The sequence below is a fragment of the Monodelphis domestica genome, chromosome 4 (genome assembly GCF_027887165.1).
Source record: "Monodelphis domestica isolate mMonDom1 chromosome 4, mMonDom1.pri, whole genome shotgun sequence".
Lineage (NCBI taxonomy): Eukaryota > Metazoa > Chordata > Mammalia > Didelphimorphia > Didelphidae > Monodelphis > Monodelphis domestica.
Genome location: NC_077230.1, coordinates 423,947,015 through 423,964,483, shown reverse-complemented (window position 1 = coordinate 423,964,483; position 17,469 = coordinate 423,947,015). Strand labels below are relative to the sequence as shown.

At 39.3% G+C, this 17,469-nt stretch overlaps 1 protein-coding gene across 1 annotated transcript in view; it reads left to right on the top strand.

The window, feature by feature from the left end:
- The first annotated feature begins 2,793 nt into the window (after positions 1-2,793).
- LOC103102615 (carcinoembryonic antigen-related cell adhesion molecule 5-like) overlaps positions 2,794-17,469 on the top strand; it is a 30,728-nt gene continuing 16,052 nt past the window's right edge. Inside the window, exons 1-3 of the mRNA XM_056796416.1 lie at positions 2,794-3,064; positions 3,442-3,693; positions 16,005-16,256. Of these exons, the coding sequence (XP_056652394.1) occupies positions 3,609-3,693; positions 16,005-16,256 (337 nt within the window). The 5' untranslated portion in view covers positions 2,794-3,064; positions 3,442-3,608. The remainder of the gene's footprint in view (positions 3,065-3,441; positions 3,694-16,004; positions 16,257-17,469) is intronic.

The window sequence follows — 17,469 nt, the reverse complement described above, 5'->3', positions numbered from 1 at the left end:
GAGCTATAGTGCTGAGAGCCTTAAGAGTTTTGTAATCAACAATCCTGTGTTCTGCCAATTGTTCATTGAGATTATTTGGATTGTCTCTTAGTACTACAGGGCAAGCTAAAAATTCTGCTCCTTCCTGCTTCTTCACTGATACAGTCTTGGTCACCACTGGTGGTAGAGATCTGGGGGGAGGAGCAGGATACATTTGAAGAGAAGAATTAAATGTTGGTGGTGGCAGAGGAGAGCCAACTCCATTAGATGAAATAGCATCTGAATCATTCTTTAAGTTTGTATTTATCATTGTAAATAAATCAGGATAAAGTGTTGGCCCTAAAGAATATCCCTTTTTGGCCATCTTCCCTGGGAGATAGAGGGGATAGTCTGAGGGAGCAGAAGCCATAGAAGTAAAGGGTGGGGATGGGGTGGTAACCTCTGCCAATATGGAATTCCGATGGAATTTAGCACTTTGGAAAATGGGGGTGGAAGGATGAGGTTTTGCTTCTTGAATCTGTAAAGCTTTTTCTCACATATCATTGGAATACTGTAATAGCTCTGTAGCTAATGCCATTCGTACAATGTTCCACGTGTTCCAATTAATTTGTGATATTTTTTGTTTGAGTCTTTAACCAATTTGAACCCATTCTTGCTCATTAAGGACCCCTTTTGATGGAAAATCAGGGTAGGCTTTCTTAGCCTCTGAGAGCTTAATACCTCTCTTTTCAATTAAAGAATTCAATAACCAAATATAGCAAGTGAGAGAGGAGAAAGTTTGATCCATTATCTTAAAGAATAGCACTTTACCTCGCTGGCCAAGCTCAGGTCCTGCCATCCATACTCCAGGCTCATCCCACCAATCTTCCCAAGTGCCGTGTACACAAAAGTTTTTAGTGCCTTAAAAAAAAATCCACTCCAGGGCGCCAAATATAACAATTCACCCAGCGGTAGTTATATAATTTTCCTTTGTGGAGGAACATGAGAAGAAGAAGGGATCCTGAGGAAAATGGGTGATAAATGAAGCCTCAAAGACAAGTTAATTGATACGGGAAATGGTGCTAGCTGCTATAATATTTTTCTTTCAAAATTAATTAAAGGAAAATATGAGAAATAAGAGAACCCATGGAAGTAAGAATTCGGAGATAGAAAGCACGTGGGTGACATTGTCACTAGGAAAGATAAGGTGAGAGATTAGGAGAAGAACTCAGAGGATGCAGAAATCAAGAGAGTCAAGAGGAAGAGTTATGCTCCCCTCTCTGCATTTACTGAGGTGTGGATAGGGAGGTTTTCAATGAATACATAACATAGCATTTATGTTATGTATTGGTATTATACATGGTATATAAGACCATATTATATATGGTCTTAACATAGATTGAATTGATAATGATGAGAACAAAGAGGTGGAGCTAAATCAACCCACTCTTTGCAAATAAGTGCCAAAGTGAAAGTACCCGCCCTATGTTAATATCCTTGCTCAGAACAGAGGCAGCATGGCCAAGTCAAGACACAGCTCATGAATCATACAATGACCATCAAGAGGTCAGACCATGTGTCTGGTAATAGAATATCAATACACCAATCTTACTTCCCAGATGCCAATATGCCTGGTATGCTACATCTCTGAACACCCCTTGGCTCAGGATAGGCCGGAAAAAGATTATACACTTTTCCCTCTCTCTCTTTCTTAATTCTTTTCCTTTATAGTAAACCACCATAAAATTACCACAGTGACTTGATTATTTTACTGGGAATTGAATTAATCCCTGGCAACCAACTAAATTTATATTCAATTAAAAATGCAACCTAAATGTACCCCTTAAGCCTTAAAATGTCACATAGTGATTGCAAGGCTTACTCCCCTTTCCTTGGCTTTTCTGGAGGCACCAGCTGTAGAGGAGGACCCAAATCTTGGAGGAGGCCTTCTGGCTGGAAGCCATGCTAGATTTAATGCTCTAACCCCCATACCCCTTGACTGGGGCCTTTGAACTCCTGCCTGGTATCTCTCTCTTTTTCCTCTCTTTCTTTCTTCCTTCACTCTATTGTCAATAAACCACTATTACCACTGATTGCTGCATCATCCCAAAAAGAAGTCACAACCTCAATGCTCTGTCACTTGTTCTTTGTCTACAGGAAGTATGTAATGACAGGAAGTCTGTGGGCTCTAAGAAAAAGTAGTTCCCCTTTAGGGTAAGAGATTTTCACTCATACAGACACACATCTCTCTCAGTGGCAAGGCCTACCTGTCAACTAGAGATGAGAAAAGTTCTCGCATTGGACGCAGAATGCTGAGGGAAAATTAGTCCCCACTGGCTTAACTTCCAAGCATAAGACCATATCTGAGCTTGAAGATCACATTCAGCATTCTTATTCTCATTTTGTAGGGCAGGAAACTCCTAAGTAAAGGGGAAAACTCAAATCAGGGAATTCCAAAAACTTCTGTAAAGGATATGAACTGAATCCTGGGAGCAAAACACAGTCCTAGGCACAAAAGATGTTATTGTGGGTTCAGAATCCCTAGATTGAACCAGGTATCACCTGACTCCCAGGCTGAGACTCTTCATCTGTACCCATTTGAATGTCTGTCAGCCACAGGAACTGAAGCTGAACTTTTCCTAAGGCCTGGAGGAGTTGTGATCTGCACCAGAGAAAGGGGTGCCTTTGTCTTTGCCATTGAAATCACAGGTTCTTGGTCTCTGGCCTCCAGCCTGCCAAGGTCTTAGACAGGCCACTTCCAAACCACTTATTTGGTTATAAGGTAAGAAAAAGAACCAACACAGTCATTTTCTGTCTATTCTCTGCACAGCGCCACTGTCCAAACCTACCATTCTCACCTCCAACAATACTGCAGTGGAGACCAAAGACTTCTCATTGACCTGCAATGGTACAGGTCAAATTCACGCTTACCAGTGGCTCATAAATGGACTTGCCCCAGCTGATAGCAGGATACAGCTGTCCCCGGATAAGAGGACACTCACTATCCGCAGGCTCACAAGAAGGGAAAACAAAGGGCCCTATGTGTGTGAAATCCAGAACCCATTGTCTAGGAATAGAAGTGATCCATTCACACAGTATGTTGCCTGTGAGTATATTGCTTCTTCCTACCTGGTGCCTGCTTATACACTGGTGGGGTGTTCCTAGAGGCCAGGCTAATTCAGTCCCTTCTCTGAGTGCTAAAGAGGTAGTCTCTGAGGTCTCCAACCCCCTTCATCTTAAGGGAGCCCAGAATGGCCTTGTCATGTGTCCTGGGGGAGGGTGGCCAGCCAGAGTACTGAACTGGGGGATGCCCTAAGATCTTCCAAGTTCAGATCCACACTGGAAAAGTAGATGACCAGCTGTGAATTTCCCGGCACAAGGGAGGATCAGGGAGACACAGTGGTCCTTGGTGATGAATTACGGGCTAGGAGATGCCCTTCTTTCAGCCATAATATCAATATGGAATCCTTCTCTTTCCTCCAGATGGCCCAGATATTGCCACGATTGTCCAAACACCGGATGTGTACCCTACTGGGGCAAATATTACCTTTAGCTGTTCTGCTAAATCTAACCCATCCAGTCAATTCACTTGGTTACACAATGGACAAATATTCAGCAACGCAGCCTCAACATACGTTACGGCAACCCTGATGCACACTGGAACATATACCTGTAAGGCATCTAATTCATTCACTGGCTTGATGCACACCCAAACAAAGAATATTACAATTTATGGTGAGTAGCTGGATTGGGCCCCCAGATTGGTGTTGGGCTGCCTCCTTCCCTGGCATGAGAGAAACAGAGATAAGTAACACTCTGCCCTCCTGGTCTTATGGCACGATGTGTTTAGGTAGAAGGAGTTGTGAGCTCAGAATCATGAAATATGGATAGAATCCTTCCTTTAACTGTATTTATATATACCTTTTTTCAGGCTATGTTAAAGTTTTATAAGGATCTTCTAGAGATGGTGTCATTTGATCCAACAACATTATTTTGTAGAGATCGTTATTCTCATTTTACAGATGAAAAAACTAAGATATAGATCGAGACTTGCTAGTGAGTCACAGAGACAGTAACATTCTGAGATAGGATTTGAACTCAAGTTTTCCTCACTCTAAGTCCAACACTAGTTTCTATGCCATGCCAGTCATTTGATTCATTGGGTTTGCCAAGGCACCTTAAAAAATGTCCGACCATGACCCTCTTGCCCAGGAGCATGCTTAATGTTCCTTCATATTCTCCTCCCACTTCAAAAGGCTCAAAAGCTGACCTCAGATTAGTCACCATCCTGGCCAGTCCCACTTGGCTTTACTGGATATAAGTGGCAGGCTCACTCTTCCTAAACCTAAACTTCCCAAAAGAGACCCATGGACAGAGTGCAAACTCTACTGAAATCACAAGAAGAAAGGTCAAGGAAGCTGAAATATTTCTAACTTATTCTTCCCAATTTGGAAATTAATCCTAAGAGAACTGGCCAAGAATGACGCAAGAGAGAAGTTTGGTGAACCTCCTGGATGTGCCCAGGGATTGTTCTGGTACATGTATAATTTAATATCTGTTACCCGAAATGGGAACCACATTTCCCAATTTATTTCCTGTAGACAGAGGATAAGTGAGTGGGCTATGAGTCTCTGCCTCCTTTTTGGGATGATGCACCATCACCGCTGATTGGTTTTCCATTCTCTCTCTTCTGTTCTACTCCTATCTCTAACACTTGTAGTTTTCTCATAGAAGGTGACAAATGACAAATCCTAAAAAACTGGGAGACCCCCTGGACTCTCTTAAGTCAAACTTAAGCTACCATTGGTACATGTGAGACGCAGGAAGTGATGTAAAAATGGTCCATATATTTCGCATAACTAACTCTCTTGGAGCTCTTTTTTTTTTTAATATTATTTTATTTGGACGTTTTCATACATTATTCACTGGAACAAAGATCGTTTTCTTTTCCTCCCCTCCCCTTCCCCCCCCCCCCCCCCCCGCCTTTCCCTCTCCCACAGCCGACGCATGATTCCACTGGTTATCACATGTGTTCTTGACTCGAACCCATTTCCCTGTTGTTGGAGTTTGCATTATAGTGTTCATTTAGAGTCTCTCCTCAGTCTTATCTCCTCCAACCCTGTAGTCAAGCAGTTGCTTTTCAGCGGTGTTTTTACTCCCACAGTTTATCCCCTGCTTGTGGGTAGTATTTTTTTTTTAGATCCCTGCAGATTGTTCAGGGAAATTGCATTGATACTAATGGAGAAGTCCATCACCTTCGATTGTACCACAATGTATCAGTCTCTGTGTATAATGTTTTCCTGGTTCTGCTCCTTTCGCTCTGCATCACTTCCTGGAGGTTGTTCCAGTCTCCATGGAATTCCTCCACTTTATTATTCCTTTTAGCACAATAGTATTCCATCACCAACATATACCACAATTTGTTCAGCCATTCCCCAATTGAAGGGCATCCCCTCATTTTCCAATTTTTGGCCACCACAAAGAGCGCAGCTATGAATAGTTTTGTACAAGTCTTTTTGTCCATTATCTCTTTGGGGTACAAGCCCAGCAGTGCTATGGCTGGATCAAAGGGCAGACAGTCTTTTATCGCCCTTTGGACATAGTTCCAAATTGCCCTCCAGAATGGTTGGATCAATTCACAACTCCACCAGCAATGAATTAATGTTCCCACTTTGCCACATCCCCTCCAGCATTCATTACTTTGCATAGCTGTCATGTTAGCCAATCTGCTAGGTGTGAGATGATACCTCAGAGTTGTTTTGATTTGCATTTCTCTGATTATAAGAGATGTAGAGCACTTTTTCATGTGCTTATTAATAGTTTTGATTTCTTTGGCTGAGAATTGCCTGTTCATGTCCCTTGCCCATTTGTCAATTGGAGAATGGCTTGATTTTTTGTACAATTGATTTAGTTCTTTATAAATTTTAGTAATTATACCTTTGTCAGAGGTTTTTATGAAGATTGTTTCCCAATTTGTTGCTACCCTTCTGATTTTGGTTACATTGCTTTTGTTTGTACAAAAACTTTTTAATTTGATGTAATCCAGATTATTTATTTTGCATTTTGTAACTCTTTCTAATTCTTGCTTGGTTTTGAAGTCTTTCCCTTCCCAAAGGTCTGACATGTATAATATTCTGTGTTTGCCTAATTTTCTTAGTTTCCTTCTTTATGTTCAAGTCATTCATCCATTTTGAATTTATCTTGGTGTAGGGTGTGAGGTGTTGATCTAAGCCTAATCTTTCCCATACTGTCCTCCAATTTTCCCAACAGTTTTTATGAAATAGTGGATTTTTGTCCCAAAAGCTGGGATCTTTGGGTTTGTCATATACTGTCTTGCTGAGGTTGCTTGCCCCCAGTCTATTCCACTGATCCTCCTTTCTGTCTCTTAGCCAGTACCAAATTGTTTTGATGACCGCTGCTTTGTAATATAGTCTGAGATCTGGGACTGCAAGACCCCCTTCCTTTGTATTTTTTTTCATTATTTCCCTGGATATCCTTGATCTTTTGTTCTTCCAAATGAACTTTGTTATAGTTTTTTCTAAATCAGTAAAAAAAAATTTTGGAAGTTCCATTGGTATGGCACTAAATAGATAGATGAGTTTGGGTAGGATGGTCATTTTTATTATATTGGCTCGTCCTACCCATGAGCAGTTAATGTTCTTCCAATTGTTCAAGTCTAGTTTTAGTTGTGTGGAAAGTGTTTTGTAGTTGTGTTCATATAGATCCTGTGTTTGTCTCGGGAGATAGATTCCTAAGTATTTTATTTTGTCTTGGGTAATTTTGAATGGGATTTCTCTTTCTAGTTCTTGCTGCTGAGCTGTGTTGGAATTATATAGAAATGCTTATGACTTATGTGGGTTTATTTTGTATCCTGCAACTTTGCTAAAGTTGTTGATTATTTCAATTAGCTTTTTGGTTGAGTCTCTAGGATTCTTTAAGTAGATCATCATGTCATCTGCAAAGAGTGATAATTTGGTCTCCTCCTTGCCTATTTTGATGCCTTCAATTTCTTTTTCTTCTCTAATTGCTACTGCTAGTGTTTCTAATACAATGTCAAATAATAGAGGTGATAATGGGCATCCTTGGTTCACTCCTGATCTTAATGGGAATGGATTTAGTTTATCCCCATTGCAGATGATATTGGCTGATGGTTTTAGATATATACTGTTTATTATTTTTAGGAATGACCCTTCTATTCCTATGCTTTCTAGTGTTTTTAGTAGGAATGGATGTTGTATTTTATCAAAGGCTTTTTCTGCATCTATTGAGATAATCATGTGGTTCTTGTTGGTTTGCTTGTTGATGTGGTCAATTATGTGGATGGTTTTCCTAATGTTGAACCAGCCCTGCATCCCTGGTATAAATCCTACTTGATCATGGTGGATGACCCTTCTAATCACTTGCTGGAGTCTTTTTGCTAGTATCCTATTTAAGATTTTTGCATCTATATTCATTAGGGAGATTGGTCTATAATTTTCTTTCTCTGTTTTTGGCCTGCCTGGTTTTGGAATCAGTACCATGCTTGTGTCATAAAAGGAGTTTGGTAGGACTCCCTCTTTGCTTATTATGTCAAATAGTTTATATAGTATTGGGATTAACTGTTCTCTGAATGTTTGATAGAATTCGCTGGTGAATCCATCAGGCCCTGGGGATTTTTTCTTAGGAAGTTCTGTGATGGCCTGTTGGATTTCTTTCTCTGATATGGGATTATTTAAGAAAACTATTTCTTCTTCTGTTAGTCTAGGCAATTTATATTTTTGTAAATATTCATCCATATCACCTAGGTTGGTATATTTATTGCCATATAGTTGGGCAAAGTAGTTTTTAATGATTGCCTTAATTTCCTCTTCATTGGAGGTGAGATCCCCCTTTTCATCCTTGATGCTATTAATTTGCCTTTCTTCTTTCCTTTTTTTAATTAAATTAACCAGTACTTTGTCTATTTTGTCTGTTTTTTCAAAGTACCAGCTTCTAGTCTTGTTTATTAGCTCAATAGTTCTCTCACTTTCTATTTTATTAATTTCTCCCTTAATTTTTAGGATCTCTAGTATGGTTTTCTTCTGGGGGTTTTTAATTTGTTCATTCTCAAGTTTTTTGATTTGCATTTCCAATTCCTTGGTCTCTGTCCTCCCTAATTTGTTAATATATGCACTCAGGGATTGGAATTTTCCTCTAAGTACTGTCTTGGCTGCATCCCATAAGGTTTGAAAGGATGTTTCGCCGTTGTCATTTTCTTCAACGAAATTGTTAATTGTTTCTATGATTTCTTCTCTAACTATCCGATTTTGGAGTATCATGTTATTTAATTTCCAATTAATTTTTGATTTGGGTCTCCATGTACCCTTGCCGATCAATATTTTAATTGCCTTGTGATCTGAAAAGGCTGCAGTTAATATTTCTGCTTTTCTGCATTTGAGTGCCATGTTTCTATGACCTTGTGTATGATCTATTTTTGTGAATGTGCCATGTGGTGCTGAAAAGAAGGTGTATTCTTTTTTGTCCCTATTTATTTTTCTCCATATGTCTATTAATTCTAATTTTTCTAAGATTTCATTCACCTCTTTTACCTCTTTCTTATTTATTTTTTGATTTGATTTATCTAAATTTGATAGTGGTTGGTTCAAGTCTCCCACTAATATGGTTTTACTGTCTATTTCCTCCTTCAATTCTCCTAGTTTCTCTATTAAAAATTTGGATGCTATACCATTTGGTGCATACATGTTGATTAGTGATCTTTCCTCATTGTCTATACTTCCTTTTAGCAGAATATATTTACCTTCCCTATCCCTTTTGATCAGGTCTATTTGTACTTTGGCTTTGTCAGATATCATGATTGCAACTCCTGCCTTCTTTCTATCGCTTGAGGCCCAAAAGGTCTTACTCCAACCTTTAATTCTAACCTTGTGAGTGTCAACCCGTCTCATATGTGTTTCTTGAAGACAACATATGGTAGGGTTTTGGGTTCTAATCCAATCTGCTATTTGTCTGCATTTTATCGGTGAGTTCATCCCATTCACGTTCAAAGTTATGATTGTTATTTGTGGATTCGCTGGCATTTTGATATCTTCCCCTAGTTCTGACCTTTCTTCTTTAGCTTTCTTCTTTTGAACCAGTGAGAAAGGGTCAGTCCCCCTAGTCCCCTCCCTTGAGATGCTTCCCTTTCTAGCCCCTCCCTTTTTATGCTCCCTTCCCCTCCCCCATCTCCTTCCCTCCCTTTTTGTACTCCCTCCTTGATTTTCCTTTCTTTCTTGCCCTAATGGATAAGATAGAATTCAGGATCCCACTGGATCTAGATGTTCTTCCTTCTCAGATTTGATTTCACTGAGAGTAAGGTTTAAGTAATTCCACTTCACGCTCTCTTCCTCTCCTTCTCATATGAGAGTTCTTCCCCTCCCCTTCCCATGTGTATCTTTATATGGGAAAGATTATTCTATTGATTCCCCCCCTATTTCTTGAAGTTAATCTTAGTATTATCACGGTTCCCCCCTCCCTTTTCCTTTCTTTGCCCCAACTTTCCCCAAATCTTCTTAATGCCCCAATCTTTCCCTATGCATGTTTCTTCTAACTACTCTTATGATGATACAATTTATGAGAGTTACACAAAACATTTTCCCCACATATTAATATATATAATTTGATGTAAATGTAGTCCTTATAGAAGAGAGTTTGACTTAAAGAAAAAGATAAGATTTATCTCCTTTTCCCTTTCTTTCATATTTACCTTTTCATGTTTCTCTTGCTTTCTGTGCTTGGATATCGAACTTTCCACAGAGCTCTGGTCTTTTCTTAGCAAATGCTTGGAAATCTCCTATTTTGTTGAATGCCCATACTTTCCCCTGGAAGTATATAGTCAGTTTTGCTGGGTAGTTGATTCTTGGTTGGAGACCCAGCTCTCTTGCCTTTCTAAATATCGTGTTCCATGCTTTGCGGTCTCTTAGTGTATTAGCCGCTAAGTCGTGTGTGATCCTTATGGGAGCCCCCTTATATCTGAAGCTCTTCTTCTTGGCTTCTTGTAGGATTTTCTCCTTTACTTGGAAGCTCTTGAATTTGGCAAATTACATTCCTAGGCGTTGTCTTTTGGGGATTTAGTATAGAAGGTGTTCTATGAATCCTTTCTATTTCTATTTTGCCCCCTTGCTCCAGAACGTGGGGGCAATTTTCTTTTATAATCTCCTGTAGAATAATATCCAATTTGTTGTTTACCTCTGGTTTTTCTGGGAGACCGATAATACGGAGATTTTCTCGTCTTCCTCTGTTCTCCAGGTCTGTGACCTTCTCAGTGAGATATTTTATGTTTTCTTCCAATTCATTAATTATTTGGGATTGCTTTATTGATTCTTGCTGTTTTATCATCTCACTTTCTTCGAGGTGCTTAATTCTGGTCATTAGGGACTGGTTTTGCTTTTCAGCCTTGTCTGCCCTTCTATTGGATGCTTCGAGTTCTTTTTTCCAATTGAGCATTCTTATCTGTCAGACAGCTGATCTCTTTCTCCCATTTAGGTTAGGAGCTCAGAGTCCAAGGCTCCAGGAAGCCATGGCCCCTCCCCGCACGGAGAGCAGGAACATCTGAAACAACAGCAACCCTCTGGGCCTTCTATCCGAGTCCCAGTGAAAGTCACTGCCCCCAGAGCTCTGGGAAGCCATGGCCCATCCCCCCCTCAGAGAGCAGGGTCCTCTGAAACAACAGCAACCCTCAGGGCCAACGAAATAGCCTCACGGCCAGGTTTTCTGAAGGCAACTTCTGGAAAGCAACCCGACCCAGTCGAGGGGGCACCTTAGCAGCAGGGAAACAGAGAGAACCGGGGGAGAGTGTGGCCTCTGGTTCAACCCTTCCATTCCAGTTCCAGTGAAAGTCATTGCCTGAAGGCATACTCAATTTAACCCAGGGAAAGCTCCTAGAACCGACAATCTGCTCAGGACTAAAGCCTCTGAACACCAGACAGACATAAGAAAAGGTAATCCTCCCCATTCAGAGATGGCAAACTCCACAGAAACACAGAAGCCCCAAAATCCCAAGAAAAATAAGAAGAAAGGGGAGACTTTGGACACATTCTATGGAGCCAAAATACAAAATACAGAGCAGATAGAAGACAATACGCAAGAAAATGCTCCAAAACCTTCCAAAGGAAATGGAAACTCTCCACAAACCCATGAAGAATTTGAATCAGAAATGACCAAAAAGATGGAAGCCTTCTGGGAGGAAAAGTGGGAAATAATGCAAAAGAAAGTCACGCATCTACAAAACCGGTTTGACCAAAGTGAAAAGGAAAACCAGGCTTTAAAGGCCAGAATCAGGCAGCTGGAAGACAACGATCGTGTAAAAGAGCAAGAATTAATAAAGCAAAGCCAAAATACCAAGAAATTAGAAGAGAACATAAAATATCTCACCAACAAGATGACGGATCTGGAAAATAGAGGGAGAAGAGATAATTTAAGAATAATTGGACTTCCAGAAAAGCCAGAAATAAACACCAAACTAGATATGGTGATACAAGATATAATCAAAGAAAATTGCCCAGAGATTCTGGAACAAGGGGGCAATACAGCCACTGACAGAGCTCACAGAACACCTTCTACACTAAACCCCCAAAAGACAACTCCCAGGAATATAATTGCCAAATTCCAAAGCTATCAAACAAAAGAAAAAATCCTACAAGAAGCCAGAAAAAGACAATTTACATATACAGGAATGCCAATCAGGGTCACACAAGACCTTGCAAGTTCTACTCTGAATGATCGTAAGGCATGGAACATGATCTTCAGAAAGGCAAGGGAGCTGGGTCTCCAACCAAGAATCAGCTACCCAGCAAAACTGACTATATACTTCCAAGGGAAAGTAGGGGCATTCAACAAAATAGAAGACTTCCAACTTTTTGCAAAGAAAAGACCAGAGCTCTGTGGAAAGTTTGATACCGAAAATCAAAGAGCAAGGACTACCTGAAAAGGTAAATATTAAGGAAAGGGGAAAAATGTTATCTTCTTCTTTTACTCAAACTCTCTTCTATAAGGACTACATTTATATCAATCTATGTATACTAATATGTGGGGAAAATGTAATGTATAAATAGGGGGTAAAGAAAGACCAAATAGAATAATCTTTCTCACACAAAGATTCACATGGGAAGGGGAGGGGAAGAAAACTCCTATAAGAAGGAGAGGAAGAGAGGGTTTTTTATTTAAACCTAAATCTCAGGGAAAGCAACTCTGAGAGGGAAAAACATCCAGATCCATTGGGATCTAGAATTCTATCTTAAACAACAAGGGTAGGGAGAAGGGAAAACCAAGGGGGGAAGGGGGAGAGGGAAAATAAAAAGGGAGGGAAAGAAAGGGGGGAGGAGGAGGGAACAAAAAGGGAGTGACTAAAAAGGGAAACATCAAGGGAGGGGACAAGGGGGACTGATTCAAAGTAAATCACTGGACTAAAAGGTAGAGCCGAAGAAGAAAAGACTAGAATTAGGGAAGGATATCAAAATGCCAGGGAGTCCACAAATGACAATCATAACTTTGAACGTGAATGGGATGAACTCACTCATAAAAAGTAGACGAATAGCAGAATGGATTAGAATCCAAAACCCTACCATATGTTGCCTTCAAGAAACACACATGAGGCGGGTTGACACCCACAAGGTCAGAATTAAAGGATGGAGTAAGACCTTCTGGGCCTTAACTGACAGAAAGAAGGCAGGAGTGGTAATCATGATATCTGATAAAGCCAAAACAAAAATAGACCTGATCAAAAGGGATAGGGAAGGTAATTATATTTTATTAAAAGGGACTTTAGACAATGAGGAAATATCATTAATCAACATGTATGCACCAAATAATATAGCACCCAAATTTCTAATGGAGAAACGAGGAGAATTGAAGGAAGTAATAGACAGTAAAATCATATTAGTGGGAGACTTAAACCAACCATTATCAAATTTAGATAAACCAAATCAAAAAATAAATAAGAAAGAGGAAAAAGAAGTGAATGAAATCTTAGAAAAATTAGAATTAATAGACATATGGAAAAAAATAAATACAGATAAAAAGGAATACACCTTCTTCTCAGCACTACATGGCACATTCACAAAAATTGACCATACATTAGGTCACAGAAACATAGCACACAAATGCAGAAAAGCAGAAATAATGAATGCAGCCTTCTCAGATCACAAGGCAATAAAAATAATGATTAGTAATGGTACATGGAAAACCAAATCTAAAACCAATTGGAAATTAAACAATATGATACTCCAAAACCATTTAGTTAAAGAAGAAATCATAGAAACAATAATTTCATCGAGGAAAATGACAATGGCGAGACATCCTTTCAAACCTTTTGGGATGCAGCCAAAGAGGTAATCAGAGGTAAATTCATATCCCTGAATGCTTATATTAACAAACAGGGAGAGCAGAGATCAATCAATTGGAAATGCAAATGAAAAAACTCGAAAGCCATCAAATTAAAATCCCCCAGCAGAATACCAAACTAGAAATCCTAAAAATTAAGGGAGAAATTAATAAAATTGAAAGTGATAGAACTATTGATTTAATAAATAAGACAAGAAGCTGGTACTTTGAAAAAACAAACAAAATAGACAAAGTACTGGTCAATCTAATTTAAAAAAGGAAAGAAGAAAAGCAAATTAACAGAATTAAAGATAAAAAGGGAGACAGCACCTCTTATGAAGAGGAAATTAAGGCAATCATTAGAAATTACTTCACCCAATTATATGGCAATAAATACACCAATTTAGGAGAAATGGATGAATATATACAAAAATACAAACTGCCTAGACTAACAGAAGAGGAAAAAGAATTCTTAAATAATCCCATATCAGAAAATGAAATCCAACAAGCCATCAAAGAACTTCCTAAGAAAAACTCCCCAGGGCCTGATGGATTCACCAGTGAATTCTATCAAACATTCAGAGAACAGTTAATCCCAATACTATACAAACTATTTGACATAATAAGCAAAGAGGGAGTTCTACCAAACTCCTTTTATGACACAAATATGATACTGATTCCAAAACCAGGCAGGTCAAAAACAGAGAAAGAAAACTATAGACCAATCTCCCTAATGAATATAGATGCAACAATATTAAATTAGATACTAGCAAAAAGACTCCAGCAAGTGATCAGAAGGATCATTCACCATGATCAAGTAGGATTTATACCAGGGATGCAGGGCTGGTTCAACATTAGGAAAACCATCCACATAATTGACCACATCAACAAGCAAACCAGCAAGAACCACATGATTATCTCAATAGACGCAGAAAAGCCTTTGATAAAATACAACACCCATTCCTATTGAAAACACTAGAAAGCCTAGGAATACAAGGGTCGTTCCTAAAAATAATAAAGAGTATATATCTAAAACCATCAGCTAATATCATCTGCAATGGGGATAAACTAAATCCATTCCCATTAAGATCAGGAGTGAAACAAGGATGCCCATTATCACCTCTACTATTTGACATTGTACTAGAAACACTAGCAGTAGCAATTAGAGAAGAAAAAGAAATTGAAGGCATCAAAATAGGGAAGGAGGAGACCAAGTTATCACTCTTTGCAGATGACATGATGGTCTACTTAAAGAATCCTAGAGATTCAACCAAAAAGCTAATTGAAATAATCAACAACTTTAGCAAAGTTGCAGGATACAAAATAAACCCACATAAATCATCAGCCTTTCTGTATATCTCCAACACAGCTCAGCAGCAAGAACTAGAAAGAAAAATACCATTCAAAATGACCTTAGACAAAATAAAATACCTAGGAATCTACTTCCCAAGACAAACATAGGAACTATATGGACACAACTACAAAACACTCACCACACAACTAAAACGAGACTTGAGCAATTGGAAAAACATTAACTGTCATGGATAGGACGAGCCAATATAATAAAAATGACCATCCTACCCAAACTTATTTATCTATATAGTGCCATACCCATTGAACTACCAAAATACTTCTTCACCAATTTAGAAAAAACCATAACAAAGTTCATTTGGAAGAACAAAAGATCAAGGATATCCAGGGAAATAATGAAAAAAAAAAAAAACACATATGATGGGGGCCTTGCAGTCCCTGACCTTAAACTATATTACAAAGCAGCGATCATCAAAACAATTTGGTACTGGCTAAGAAACAGAAAGGAAGATCAGTGGAATAGACTGGGGGAAAGTGACCTCAGCAAGACAGTACGATAAACCCAAAGATCCCAGCTTTTGGGACAAAAATCCACTATTTCATAAAAACTGCTGGGAAAATTGTAAGACAGTGTGGGAGAGACTAGGAATAGATCAACACCTCACACCCTACACCAAGATAAATTCAAAATCGGTGAGTGACTTAAACATAAAGAAGGAAACCATAAGTAAATTGGGTAAACACAGAATAGTATACATGTCAGAACTTTGGGAGGGAAAAGGCTTTAAAACCAAGCAAGAAGTAGAAAGAATCACAAAATGTAAAATAAATAATTTTGACTACATCAAACTAAAAAGCTTTTGTACAAACAAAACCAATGTAACTAAAATCAGAAGGGAAACAACAAATTGGGAATCACTATCAGCAGGCTCACAAGAAGAGAAAACAAAGGGCCCTATGTGTGTGAAATCCAGAACCCATTGTCTAGGAATAGAAGTGATCCATTCACACTGGATGTTGCCTGTGAGTATATTGCTTCTTCCTACCTGGTGCCTGCTTATACACTGGTGGGGTGTTCCTAGAGGCCAGGCTAATTCAGTCCCTTCTTTGAGTGCTAAAGAGGTAGTCTCTGAGGTTCCCAACCCCCTTCTTCTTAAGGGCACCCAGAATGGCCTTGTCATGTGTCCTGGGTGAGGGTGGACATCCAGAGTACTGAACTGGGGGATGCCCTAAGATCTTCCAAGTTCAGATCCACACTGGAAAAATAGATGACCAGCTGTGAATTTCCCATTTCAAGGGACGATCAGGGAGACACAGTGGTCCTTGGTGATGGGTTATGGACTAGGAGATGCCCTTCTTTGTGCCATAATATCAATATGTAATCTTTATCTTTCCTCCAGATGGACCAGATACCGCCATGATTGTCCGAACACCTGATGTGTACCCTACTGGGGCAAATATTACCTTTAGCTGTTCTGCTCAATCTAACCCACCCAGTCAATTCACTTGGTTACACAATGGACAACGTGTCAGCAACTCAGCCACATTTTCTATTATTGCATCCCTGAATCATGCTGGATCCCATATATGTATTGCATCTAACTCATTCACTGGCTTGATGCTCACCCAAACCAAGAATATTACAATTTATGGTGAGTAGCTGGATTGGGCACCCAGATTGGTGTTGGGCTCTCTCCTTCCCTGGCATGAGAGAAACAGAGATAATAACATTCTGCCCTCCTGGTCCCATGGCATGATATGTTTTGGTAGAAGGAGCTCTGAGCTCAGAATCATGAAACATGGATAGAATCCTTCCTTTTACTATATTTATATATACCTTTTTTTAGGCTATGTTCAAGTTTTATAAGGAGCTTCTAGAGATGGTCTCATTCGATCCAACAACATTGCTATGGAGAGATTATTATTCTCATTTTACAGATGAGAAAACTGAGATACAGATCGAGACTTGCTAGTGAGTCACAGAGACAGTAACATTCTGAGATAGGATTTGAACTCAAGTTTTCCTCACTCTAAGTCCAACACTAGTATCAAAACTCCAAATTCTTTATTTTTTTACTTTTAACAATCCTTTTTTTTTTAATTTTGAGCTACCACCTCCTACCTGTTCCCCACCCATTCCCTACCCAAACCCTTGTAGCTGAGGCCCTGGGGATACAGGAAATCTCTATCAAGAGACTAGGTCTCTCCTGAGCTCAGTTTCTTCTGAATATCCAGCTGTTAAGAGTCAGTTTTTCACTTACCACATGTGATTTCAAAGGAAGAGAGTTTAGAACAGCCTCACCAGGAACAGATTCTGGGGTCCAGCCAGCAGATCCTTCTTCAGCCTTCACTGCCAATAGAACTGCCTGTCCAAGCCACTCAGGAAGTTGTGACTCCATTTTAAAGATATTTTCACTTGAGTTACTTCCTGTTCCTTCCCCTAATTCTACCAATCACAGTTGAAATCCTATTTTAGGACTGCCCAAGAGGGAGTCAGTCGATTCTGATTTGTCACTCACTATTGAACACATGGGTCACATACCTCCCACTAAATGATTAAGTGGGATGTTTACACTTTTGGTGATTAAATCTAAAAATAAGCAGGGGATATAATTTAATTTTCATAATAATGGGAGAATAAATTAATTTCATTTTCACAATTAGGGGAGAGTTAAACTTAATCCTCATATTATGAAGATATGATAGACCTTCTTGGTTTGACATATAGATGAGTGATTAATGGGAGAATTTGTTGGCATCTCCTCCTTCATCAAACAGTGAGTTAAGACAGTGTAAGAAGGGAAACAACTAAGTTCAGGGGACATCTCAAGGTGAAGTGGGCTGGGAGACAAGAAAAAGAATGTC